Source organism: Diuraphis noxia, unplaced genomic scaffold (assembly GCF_037042655.1).
Source record: "Diuraphis noxia isolate RWA-SAM2 unplaced genomic scaffold, SU_Dnox_SAM2 contig0004, whole genome shotgun sequence".
Lineage (NCBI taxonomy): Eukaryota > Metazoa > Arthropoda > Insecta > Hemiptera > Aphididae > Diuraphis > Diuraphis noxia.
The window spans coordinates 41,569,337-41,584,009 of NW_028301714.1; the positions used below are offsets into that span (position 1 = coordinate 41,569,337).

At 24.3% G+C, this 14,673-nt stretch overlaps 1 protein-coding gene across 1 annotated transcript in view; it reads left to right on the forward strand.

Moving 5' to 3' along the window:
• Invadolysin (leishmanolysin-like peptidase, invadolysin) overlaps nucleotides 1–14,673 on the forward strand; it is a 78,571-nt gene that overhangs the window by 41,077 nt on the left and 22,821 nt on the right. The window contains exon 3 of the mRNA XM_015516405.2: nucleotides 321–351. Coding sequence (XP_015371891.1) covers nucleotides 321–351 — 31 coding nt within the window. The remainder of the gene's footprint in view (nucleotides 1–320; nucleotides 352–14,673) is intronic.

Here is a 14,673-nt window from a genome sequence, read left to right on the forward strand (position 1 = left end):
AAAATAAAGAACAAAATGTCAAAATCTGCTCCATTTTTTATTTTAATAATTGTTATTATTTTTATACCCATTTCATACGAAATAAAGTTATTCTGCAGAAAATACATATAAATTGATTTCTTTTCTACTCATGTCACCACATGTTATTTTAATTTTACTTATAACAAAATGTACTTAATGGTATTATATTATTTTATATATAATTACAGATAACAAGAATAAAAATATTAAATACTTAAAAAAAAAATTGCAAAACATATCAAAACGATATTAAAAAACGTACATTTCTATATTTAATTAATATTTTTATTTTGTTTCAGACTTACCGAAGAGAAATTTCAGCTGATAAATGTAAGTATTTTTTTGGTTTTAAACTAAGATCTAATTCTTTATATACTTAACAAATATTCCTAGTGGAAAGCTTAATCTTAAAAAAGCGGGTAAGTCGTGTATGTCGCTCTGCTGTACAGTAGGTTACAAGTGGGTTACTGTAATGGATGGAATTAAATTTGAATCCAATGATATTATATCATTGTATACGAAAAACGATTCTGAGCGAAGACGGTTTATCTTTCTAGGATATATTATAGATTATTAAAAATTTTCAAATCTTAGTTTTAAAAAGAAAATTTTTTATGAATTTCTAGTTTGAAATAATTTGCGAATTTTCGTGATTTTTACATATGTTGTCAAAATTCAAACTTTGAATGCTTGTAAAAAAAAAATTGTGGCTACGCATTTCTTTTATTTTTCAATTTTTATTGTAAAAATATATTATGAGCCTTGTATTAAATTTTCAAATCTTAGATATAAAAAGAAAATTTTTTATGAATTTCTAGCTTAAAATAATTTCTGTATTTTCGTGATTTTTACATAATATGTTGTCAAAACTCAAACTTTAAATGCTTAAAAAAAAAATTGTGACTATGTATTCCTTTTATTTTGCAACTGCTATTGTAAAAATATGTTAGGAGCCTTGTATTGAATTTTCAAATCTTAGAATTAAAAAGGAAAACTTTTATGAATTTCTATCTAAGATAATTTGAATATTGCCGTAATTTTTACGTATTTAGTCAAAATTTGAACTTTAAATGCTTATAAAAAAAAATTGTGACTATATATTTCTTTTATTTTTCAATTGCTATTGTAAAAATATATAATGAGCCTTGTATTAAATTTTCAAATCTTAAATATAAAAGGAAAATTTTTTATGAATTTCTAGCATAAAATAATTTACGAATTTTCGTGATTTTTACGTAATATGTTGTAAAAATTCAAACTTTGAATGCTTATAAAAAAAAATTGTGACTATGAATTTCTTTTATTTTTCAACTTCTATTGTAAAAATATGTTAGGAGACTTGTATTAAATTTTCAAATCTTAGAATTAAAAAGAAAAACTTTTTTGAATTTCTATCTAAGATAATTTGAACATTGCCGTAATTTTTACGTATTTAGTCAAAATTTGAACTTTAAATGCTTATAAAAAAAAATTGTGACTATGAATTTCTTTTATTTTTCAACTGCTATTGTAACAATATGTTAAGAGCCTTGTATTAAATTTTCAAGCTTTTCTGCCTAACAAATAAATTTTTATCGATATTAATTTAAAAAAAACTAATAATGATCGAAAATTTGAAATGCCTATGAATAGTTCAACTTAAGTCGAAATTTTTTGAAAATTGCATGGTGGATAGAATATACTTATATAAACATTAGGTGAAAATGTCATGTATCTATGGTCATTTGTTTTAAAGTTACATCAAAAACCAAAATCGATTTTGTTGAAAAATGAGTGTGCGTAAAATTTCCCGTTTTTCCCTTAATTTTTAGTTTGTTTTTCTCAATTATTTAGAAAAGTATTAAGAATTTTTTACTTTTGACCCCAAAGTACCAACTAGATTCACTTTCTGATCGAACGAGGTACTGAAGTCAAAAATCGAAGCATTTTTACTGCCCCAAAACGTGATGACAGACACAAAAAAAAAAAAAAAAAAAAAACACACATCATGGTAAAATCAATACATTCATCGCTCCGCTCAGAATCTAAAATTAAACATTGTAAATCAATGTTCATAGATTGTTCATCGTATGATTTAATAGATTTTTGGATTAATAGAAAACAATTTTAAAACTTATTAAATGTAATCATAATATGATGGTTATCTTCTTAATTTGTTCTTATAATATATAACTATAATAAATTATTTATTTAAGTATGAAAAAAAATATTTTATAAACTTGTTGAATTAATTAATTAAATTATTTCTGTAATATTATGATAGTCTTTTTTTTATCTTTCCATAAATAATTCATAACCAATTCAATTTGTTGATTCACGCATAATTTTATGTAGATACCTATATCTACCACTACCTGTTATTGTTTATTCCTACGGTATGAAGGTAGATCTAACTTTAGGAACTATACAAAATGTCTTTTTATGTAATTATTTATACCTAATCTAATAGATTATGAAAGAAATAATGAATATATATATCACTTAATAAATTTAATTTAGAAATAGTTGTTAATAATATTAATGTTTAAAGTTTGTGAGAGGCACATTATAATATGTCCAATGTCCATGAATTTATAAGTGATGCTATCTATATATGTTGGCCATTATCAAAATCCTTTCTCCAAGTTATGTCCAGTAACGAAAGCCCTTTTGACCCATTACATCACAATCAGAGGTGTTTAAAGTGAAATTAACGTTACATGTTTTTATTACAAAATTAACTTGACTTACTATGGCTTTTCAATTATCTAACATTGTAATTGATAATTTTTATACAATTACAAATTTGAATTTAAGTATAGTTAGTTGGAAAATAAAAATAATTGCTTTGTCTAATACTCTAATGATTAGGTTATAATGTAGTAGTATGCTATTTCAAACAGTAAATTTTTAGTTTTAGTTATTTGCTTCCTAAAATACGTTCTTTGATTAAATTAATTGTTTATTATTAAGTAGTAAATTCAAATTTTTGAAGTTATTTAAGTGGACTGTAGCCTTTCACTCAAAATGTTTGGGATCGCCTTAATGTTATACCTATATATTATAATTTATTGCATTCATATTGTAAACAAATTTTAAATATTCGTTTTTTTTTTTATATATATATAAAATAAATAATATATTAGTGTATTATTTTATGCACCAAACAAATGTATTAAAAAATTAATTAAACGTTATTAAAAATTAATCTTGTATTTATCAAAATTTTAAATCAATCCCAATACTTCATTTAAGTGAGATATACAGATATATAAATACCTATAAATCAATGATGTACGTAAGATGTATATGTATTAATTGATATAATATATAATATCTAAAACCAAGGCCGTAACCAGGAAAAACTTATTTTTATTTGAAAGGAATGGGAAAGTTAAAATTATCAATGTTTTTATTAACTATAACAACTTCTTAGATACTGAATTGTGTATTAACTCACAAATAAAAATAGTGTTGTTTTTTACATAAGAGATTCGCATACGTAGTATAATATGTAAAAGTGCGTGGTACGTTGTTAATTATATTTAATATTTAAGATTATGTGCAAAGCTGTGCATGTATTGATTTTACAATATGTTTTATTTTTTTATGTGTTGACGATTAAAACTAGAAAACATGCTTCGATATTCAACTTCAATATCTTTTCTTTCTTTTTGAAAAATAAATCTATAGATGGCATGCTAAGGAGATAGAAATTAAAAATTCGCAGTAATTTTCAAAATAATTAGGGAGAAAAAATATAAATTTTAAGGAAAACGTGAATTTTTACGCTACTCTAGCTTTCAACAAAATCGATTTTCTAATTCGGTTATAATAAAAAACGAATAACTGTTGATACTTTTGATTTTCGCCAAATGTTTGTAATTGCAATTTCTACACATGATATAAGTTTTAAAATATTTTGACTTTTTTTAAAGCTATTTATAGACGTCCGACATATTATTTTTATATCGGTTAGAAATTGGGCAAGTGGGTAATGGTTCTGTATATATTAAATGTCTAGAAAAATTTAATTTAATGGATATGTTATATATTTATATCTATAATCATATATCATAGTATTAGATATTTCTGCAGAATTTTACATCATTATATCAAATAATTACAATATATTTAACATACTCTTGGTTGAAAGGAGTAACCAAAATATGAATGAGATAAATCCACTCTTTAGTGTTTAGTACTTAGATATTTAAATCAAACGCATATACATTTCGATTCGTTCCTGAATAACTGTTGGTAACTTTTAACAGACATGTTCACGAAAAAAAATATATTTATGCATTTAATTAATATCATAAATTATAAATATTCCCGTTCAAAGAAATTTATATTAGGGAATTGCGTTGGCATATTCATATAAAATATACACACCCAGAGTATTGTAATAATTACGTATTCGCCTGGAGCTATTGTTGACGCTTTCGATAAACACCGACAGTTGGTTTCCGGAGAGTTAGCCCGGAAGTATTCGCGAAGCCAATACACAAATACAATCGCGGAACTAGATCACGAATCTTTTGAGACACTGTACTGGTTCTCCGCGCATGGGCTTATTATTTAAATACTTATTGTAGTATGTCTCTAGTCATGATTATACAACGGTCTAATGAGAAACTTCATTACTTGTGGGTGGAATCGATAATGACGTGTACCTACCTAAATATGAAATATAATGGAGGCGTCATGTTCAACGGAAGTATTTCGTAGTATGACCGGTATTAAACTGCTGCCAGGCTAACTGAATTATTTTTAATTAGCATAATAGCTAATATACGCTTATACGTTTTAGTTTTAAATCGTTATTTATCTGATTTCATAAACAATAGTTTGACCATAAAGATCACCAATTACTTTTTGCTTTTATTGTTTAAGATATTACTAGGGTCTAAACTACACGTAAATGTAACTGCATGAGTATTGGATTAGGTACTATATAAATTTATTTTATTCATTAAAATTTAAAATAAATTAACTTGTATGACGTATAAAAATGATATTATATACCTAATATAAATGATAATTATATAATTATGTTTTTCATTTCAAAGGGCTATCCCATAATAAAAAAAATATATATCATACGACTTGGTGGTTTTAATAATGCAATTTTAATTATACCAATAAGCAACACGTTATTTCATAGTTTTTATTTTATACTACATAAATCAATATATAAAATCTAAAAAATCTAAAAAAGCGAGTAAGAGCTTTCCCATGAAACGTGAAGATCCCTGTGGTAAAGGTTTTACCGTTAAACACATCATTTTACACTACTGCAACTACGCCGATGCCAGATCATCTCTCAAACATTCTGGATCATCTATATGAAGCACTTGGACCCAGTCTTGAAAACTACAGCATCATCATAACATTTATACAAAGAACTAAACTCTACAACCTTATATAATGTATCAATGTATCTTTATTAATGTTAATGTTAGCCAATAACCTTATTTGTTGAGGTTTAAATAATAATAAAAAAAAGCGGGTTAGTAGATGTCACTCTGTTGTACAGTAAATACATGCAAGTGGATTATTTTAATGGATGATATTAAATTTGAATTCAATGTTTTTTTTTCATTGTATACAATATATATATATATACGAAATACGATTCTGAGCGTAGACGGTTTGTCAGTCTAGGATATTTTATAGTTTTAAACTATATTAATTATATTAATATTATTTCAAAAAAGCTGATAAGTAATAGTGGATATCGCTCTGCAGTACAGTAAGTTACAAGTGGGTTACCTACTGTAATGGATGGTATTAAATTTGAATTCAATAATGTTGTATCATTGTATACGAAAAATGATTCTGAGTGGATATGGTTTATCAATCTAGGTTCTAGGATATATTATAATACTATATTTATTATATTATTATAATTTCAAAAAAAAAAAAAAAAAAAACGCGTTCCGTAATTATTTAATATTATAAAATTGTGAAATCGTTCGTTTTTTCTCTTTTAACCGCTTTTATTTCGAGTACCGTTTCGAAAATCGAAAAATGCCCTCTTAAGTACTAGTTCAAGAATATTACCTTTTCAGAAAATATGCTACACTATTGATATTTTTGAGGAAGTTTAGTGAGAGAAAAAGTGTTTACTGAATAAAAAAGAAAAAGAAAAATAAATAAACATCATTGTAAAACCAATACATTCCTCGCTTCGTTTAGAATCTAAAAAAAAAATATATATGTAGGTACTCATAAAATAAATTCCAAATAAAACAAACCAGATCATTATGCACTCAGTCATTCATAGTAGGTACCTATATACAATTTATTATAAAGTATTAATATAAGTCATTAACGACATAAACTATTACAATTAAAATATAAAGTATTCTCTTGAAATTTTAAGTACCCACGAATAATATTTATAAATTACAATAATATAACTACAATTGCTTTCTTGGTTATTTAATATGTAATTTTATCTAAATTTGAACTTGAAATAATTATTAATAAAACTGTGTTAGTGTAGTTTATAGATTTTTTTGCGGCAGAATCGACTGCTTACATGGAATCTTTTTTAAATTATCTTATCTATAAAAGTTAAAAGTTTTGTACATTTTTAACAACAAAAGAATTTGTAAATTTTCAATTAAATAATTTTTGTCAAAATTTGAACTTTAAATGGCTATAAAAAAACCTGCCTATGCATTTTTAAAATTTTTCAACTGCTATCATATCAACTTATGGAAAATTTCTGATAACATTTTTTATTTGATAAAAGTAGACAAACTCATGAACAATCTTGTATTTCAAATCTTAGATTTAAAAAGACAAATTCTTATGAATTTCCTACCCAAAATAAATTGCAAATTTTCGTGATTTTACTTATTTTGTCAAAATTTGAACTTTAAATGCTTATTTGTTACTATCGTAACAATATATATTAGGAGCCTTGTTTTAAATTTTGAAGCTTTTTTATCTGACGAATACAATTTTATTGTCATTTAAAAAAAAAAAAAAAAACTAAAAAGATCAAAAAATTCAATTATTTATAAATAACTTAAATTTTTTTAAAATATTTTGAAAATGTTATCAAGTATAGAAAATGCTAGTATAAAGAATCAGTGGAAATTTCATGTGTCTACGTGGTAATTTGTTTTAGAGTTGTACCAATATTAAAATTGTTTTTGTTTTTCCCGGTGCTGTTGAAATTTAGTGCGAAACTCAAATTCGACCTCCCCAACGTAACAAATAGATTCACTTTCCAACCGGAAAAGCTACTGAAATTTAAAATCGAAGCATTATTTCAACAACTCATCGTGTACACAAAAAAAAAACACACAACATTGTAAATTTAATACATTCATCGTTTCGCTCAGAATCTTAAATATTGTTAATATTACTACTAAGTATTGTACGTAGTACTGTTAAGCGTACATTAGTTTTCTCTTTCTGGCCCACGCTCTGAAACATTGAGCTCAATTTTGCAACTATTTTTAATATTAGAATGAATTGACTTAACATCAAACTCAAAGGTAAAAATATTATCTAAGCACTTAGACTAAGGCACCTCATAAAATTACATAAGTATTTAATTTTAAAAATAATATTAACACCTGGGAAATATGTCTATTTTAAAATGAGCATGATTCACTTTAAATTTAAATATCATTAAAAACTAATAAGATACGCTGGATAATATTTTTACTAATAATTTGTATAAAAGGTTATTCCTTTCTAATTTTAATGCTAACAAAACAAAATTGGTTCTGTTTTACAAAGATTTTCTTGGTAAAACGCTCTTAAATCAGTAGAGAGAAAACGCATAGTATGCCGACATTCACTAACGACCTTTATTATAATTTATAAATATGCTATATACTACATTTTTATTATTATTAAAAGTTATTCATTACATTTCAAGAAATATTTTTTATGGAATTTAGTGAGATTCAACTTATTCGCATTCACATAGTCATATCTATATTATTATATTGCATATTTAAAAATTTTATGGTGGTGTAATTTTAATAATAAAATGAAGAAGTATTAATGACAGATAATGAATTAAATTAACGAATAACAGTCTAAAAATTAAAGATGACAGTTGATTTTTAATTATTTAAATAACAAAAAAAAAAAAAAAAAAAATTGAAAACAGAGAATACTGTCAGTTTTTCAAGTCGAGATTTGAAAAAAAAATATTTAAACAAAATTAAATACTCTTAATAATTGTTATCTGTATTAAATAATCAAATTCTAATTCATTTAACTTTTTTCCTAGTTTAAAATGTACTAACCAAAATATATGTTTCAAATTTTAATCTGTCTCTAAAAAACTCATTAAAATAAAGTATTGTAATTTAAAAATTATAAATATGTTCTTATAGTTTGTATATTTTATAGTAATAAGATATAATGACAAGTGATTTTTATTAAAATAAAATATTGTATTAAAGTTAATTGCATGATTAATTACACATTAAGTGTAGTTAACAAAGTAACTATTTTGAGTATATAAGTTAATTACAAGAAAAATTGTTGCATAATAATAATATTTTCAATAATTTAAATATGAGAAAGTTACTGCTCGTCTTTTTTATATAGAGCCGTGAGCGTAAAAACTAAAACTATAAATAAAAGATAGAAATAACTACTCTATTATAATGTTACATTATAAATTATTCATTTCACATTAAATTTACTTATTGATATATTTTTGTTTATTCAATTATGTAATATATATATATGAATGAATTGTGTGTATAATTCAATAATTGTATCAAAAAAAGAAAATACAATTTAATTAATACATTTTTTCTGTTAAAACTAAAACCTATATAATATATAATATATTTATATTATACATAGGTACCTATGATATATATATATAGGTTATAACAAATACAATTAAATATTTAAAAAAATATGTAACAGGATGGAACGACTGGGCGTTATTCAGTGGGTAGGTTAAACAAGTGGGCATTCGTCTGTCTTACCTAACTTTGGTGCAAGCCACTCTATGTTATACAACTTAACGTTAACAATATTTTTACGAGTATCAAATTAGTTGTTGGGTAATAAATAATAAATTATTTTAACTACTTTTATAATTGTATATTATTAGATAATTTTACATTTTGAGCTGAGTGATGACATTGATTATTATATTGATTTTACAATAATGTGAGCTTTTTTTCATCGGTAATCACCTTTTACGGAAGTTATGATGATTCGAATTTCTACTCTAGTATATTTTCTTGTATGAAAAAGAATTTAGAAAAATGTTTTCCACAACTATATATCGTACAATATATTATTTCGAATTGTTATTCATATACAATGATTTTATCATTTATAACATCAGAGCATGACTAAGGTGACCATACGTCCCGTTTTGAACGGGACAGTCCCGTTTTTTAAATCTGTGTCCCGTTGTCCCCTGGGAAATCTTGGGGACACTAAAATGTCCCGTTTTCAAAAAGTAGACAAAAAAAATAATGAAAATAAATGTTCGTTGACGAAATATCGTTTTTATTATATCTTATTTCTTATGTGTGCGTGTGTGGTGTGTGTTTGACGTTATTGACCGTGAATGGCATCTAGATAAGATAACCGCGAATAAATATGCGGAGCATCGTTGGATAGAAGTGTTTCAGTACTTCCGAGACAACAATTTAAACCACACCATTTTTCAAAAAATTGTTGAGTATGTTCTTTGCATGCCTGCTACAAATGCACCAGTCGAACGAATTTTTTCATTAATGAACAATTTATGGACGGCCGAAAAAACACAGCTACAAGTGTCAAGTTTAAAAGCAATGTTACTAACAAAAGTTAACTTTAAAATGTCTTGTACAGAATTTTACTCGTTCCTGAAGTCATCGCCAGATTTACTACAACAAATTTGTTCAAACGAAAAATATACAAGTATTTAATTTTGTAATTATTACACGAAAACATTTTGTTAATAATAATAAAATTACCTAGGAAGTGTAATAAGTTAATTTAATTTTTTTGTGCTTTAAAAACATTGTAAGTACCACAGAAATTTGCTAATAATATTATTAAATTAAAAATATTTATTTGTAACAAATAATTATGATTTTTTTTTTTTTTGTCCCGTTTTGATTAAAAAAATATATGGTCACTTTAAGCATGACCCACCTTTTTATTAATTTTTTAACTTAATATTTTTACTAAATAACAGTCTAATAAATATTAGCTTTTAATTGGCGTTTAAGTTTGTATCTATATACTTTGTGTAAATAAATGTTATTTTAACCGGTGTACCTCAAGGCAGCGACCTTTCTCCTCTTTTATATCTAATATACACTGCAGATATACCTACATCCTCTTTTACCATTCTCAATAATTTTGCCGACGACACTTGTATCTTAGTCTCCAATTCCGATTCCACAATAACAAGCTTTAAACTTCAACACCACTTCAACATACTCGAAAATTGGTTCACACTATGGAAAATAAAAATTAATACAAAAACAAATCTAGTCACATTACTTTCTCCCTTCGCCCAAACAGCTGTCCACCAGTCAAACTTTGCAACCAATTATTACCTCAAACCAATCAAGTTAAATACTTATCGATCATTTTCGACAAACGATTAACTTGAAAAGACCACATATTCGACACAAGAAAAAAACTTAACTCCATATTACATTTACTACATCCTCTCTAACGATCAAAATTAAACTTGAAAATCAAAATCCTTATTTACAAAATGTCGATATTTTCCCTTTGGTATTATGGTATACAAATTTGGGGTAATTCCTTTCCAAGTAACATTCAAAAATTCAATCATTCCAATCCATCTGCCTTCGCACTATTACCAAATCCCCCTGGTATGTTATTAATAAAACCCTACACTCAGATCTGAAAATAAACTACGTAAACCAAGTCACTAAAATCGCTTACCAAAAACTTCACAAAAAATTTAGCTCCCATAGTAACCTCAACATTAACTATCTTTCTACACATCATCACATTCCGGAAAACTCCACACGAAGACTCAAACGAAAATGAGTTAGAGACCTTCTCCATTAATCAAAGTATGTAGTTTCATTGGGAGACCTCCTACATCGTGCCATATTTTTCATGTTATGTAAACCTCCTCATTACTAATACTAGTTGTGCTTAATTGTATAGTTGTATATTTCGTATTAAATAAAAAAATGTTATTTTTGTAATTGATTATAGACGACTTTACCAATTCACAGTACTTCAAGAAAATGTTTGGTGCCATAGTTTCAACCAACCATATTTAAATATTTTGGGATTAGACATAAACATTTATATATTAGTTAGATTTTAAACAGTCATTAAAATATAATGTTTTTTAAATATTATCAAACCATAAACTAATTAAACTAATCACAATAGAAATACATTTAATATTTCAATATCATTTCATGTTTTCTTACTGATATTAGTAATTTATATGAGATATTCTTTTCTTTTTTTTTTTTTTTTTGGTATGTATAGGACATAGGTATATAATTTGATTATTTGAAAAATAATAATTAAAGATTAAAATCTTCCTTTTAGTCTTATTAATATATTTATTTTTATTTTTATTACTTATAGATATCAATAATTGCACTTTTTTCAATTCTATCATAATATTGAACATTTAGTATTGAAATATAATAAAGAAACACAAACAAATAATGAAATAAAAACTTCTTTCCAATCAATTAAAAAAATAATTTTGCTGCTGAAACGTTTTAATGGAAAAATGATATCTTTAATAATAAAATAATTTTTTTTTTAAGAATGCCATTTGACAACCTTTCAATTGTCAGCTTTTCAATTTTCTTACTTAATTTAAATAAATATTTGTTATTATAATTAATTAATTTAAATATATGTTATTTGCAATCTATACTACTAAATCTTCTACTAAAATTTAATTAAAAAATGAATAATTGATGGTTTCTTTATTATTTTTTGTTAAATATTTACATATAATAAAAATATTAAAGATAAAATGTTGCTATTAATAACTGCTTATAATTTTGAAGTTTTGTAACATTATGTTTTGTGTCAAAAAAATATTTTTTCTAAGTATTGAATTCAATGTTCAATACCGTAAATTGTTTGTTTTTATCGGAAAGAATTTGAGTTGCGTCTGGCACTTTCTAAATTACTTTATCCAACATTTAATAGCATTTGGTCAAATTATTAATAATTAAATTTTTTCCTTCTAAGACACTAAAGTGTATTCTTTACATGTTTTGGTATTAAATTATTCATTATTATTTAAATAGATTATTAAAACCAAAAATATATTTCTTAAACATTTTGTGAGGTTTCCAAGAACTTAAGTTTATTCAAATTGATGTATAGAATTATTTCTCTTCGTTCAGTTCTTATATCTTAAGATCTAATGAGTTTTACGGTATAAAATGTCTTAAATATTTTTGTTATGATTTATGGGTAAACACTAAACAATGACTGATTATATATACTATACTATCCTTAATATATATATATATATACTATTTATACTATATATACTATAGCCAGCTTTACTGGCTTATCATAAATATTGGAAATTGAAAGCAAATTAGTTTTGTAATAATAATTTCTGATCGAAAATTCGAAAAATATGTAGATATGTTACAACTGTTTATTTTTGAATCGGCAGTAAAAAAATCCATCCTGTAATATATTATTCTACTGGCGTACTTTATTAAAATTTTCATTTTATATTCTAAGTATAGCGTTAAATCATAAAGGTGGGTACTGGTTAAAAATTATATATGTTTTTAAATGCTTATGAAAACCTTTTTGTTACATTTTAAAAGTATTTTATCACATTTAAAAATTAAAAATTTTATAGTTGATTATTTTAAAATCTGAGTAGTGAATATATTACCTATCTTTATAATGGCTAGAAATAATTGTTGAGAATGATCAAAATACATTCCTTAATCATTGTAAATAAAAACTTAATACCTTTTTACTATCGCCTATCACTATCACTATGGTAATAACTGCTAAGTAGTAAGTAATAACTATAGTAATTAATACATTTTATTTATATTTTATGGCTAATTTGTAAATTTTTTTTTTTTAATTTCACTGTTGATATCTTTTGAATAAATGTTAATTTTTATATAACATTTCTTTGGTAAATAAATCTAAGATTCATAAGTAGAATACGCTCTATAGGAGTAAAATATAACAAGTTAAAATTAGTATTCTGTTTGTGTAACATATTTTATTTCTGAAAATAATAAATAGGTACAGGTAAAAGGAAATATGTTTTTATATTCTAAACTTTTCAGTCTCTTCATGAATGTAGATTGATGTACATACCACCTACCAAATGAACGATCTTCCTAAAATGCAAAGAAAATTCTTTGATCATATTTTTAATATTATTGTGAAAATTTTTGATAGATATTATAACTTTACTAAGCTAAAAACCTAACCATAGTATATTATACTCCAAGAAAATATATAAATATATAATTATAGCAATTAAAAATACGAATATCGATTAAGTACCTACAAATAGTTTAAAAACCATATCATTAATACTTATAATTTTAATCAATGACCATACCCTTTGTTTTGCGCTACAAGATCCATGTTTCCATGTTATTTGAAAATTATTATCATTGAATTACTAAACGTACTAAATGTAACAAATTATAAATGTATTAGTTACATAATATAACTAATTCAATTTAGAATAGTTATAAATTTAGCCATTCAACTTTTAAATAGTCAATAACCTGATAATAAGTAATAACCTATACTACATTATAATTTACTTTCGTTTTCTTCATACATAAAAATATTTTGTTTCGTTATTTAGTAAAATAGTTAAACAATAGTTTGATAAATAGTCATGGAAATTCTTGATTTAAAATTTGGTTGATATAATTATTACAGGTACATGACACTTATAATGATGTAAGGCGAATAAGAAATATACAGTCATAATTGAACCAATATTTCCTCGTTTATTTTCCATATTTATGTTGTAATATAATATAGAGAATACGCGAACGCGAAGGACTTTTTTCCGTATTACGAAACATCAATTACCCTATTGTCCTTGAAGCTGTTTGAAAATCTAAAAATAATGAAGTATCTATATACAATAATGAAACTTGAATTACTATCGAATGTGTGACAGCAACTCTCACCTTTCTGTTTTTGTCTTTTTCTTTTTTTAACTATGAATATTGATATGTATATATATTTTTTTAGTATTTATAATATTATCTACGTGATATAAACTTAGAGATACTTTGCTCGGTTTGTCGTAACTCGTAATATGCCTCAAAAGTTATACTGTATTATTATATTATATTTTATTTTAGAAGTTATGATTTATGATTTATCACAAATTATGAGTGAATAAGATTGGCTAAAAGCGAAAATTTTCAAAAACAAAATACCTTTAGAAAGTCCTATCTATATTCAATTACGAGTGATTGAATCACTACTGTACCTACTTGCAAATAAGTTTTCGAAAATATAATTTAAGACCAATTTTTTGTGTTATATGTAAAATCTAAAATTGTGAAAGAATTCGAAAATCTATTACATAATTTTATTATTTACCAATTTCAAAACTTTCATAGGGTTTGTTTAGATAAAGAATATATTAATAACAAAATATTGAACTTTGGAATTCGTGATTTTATGTACTCT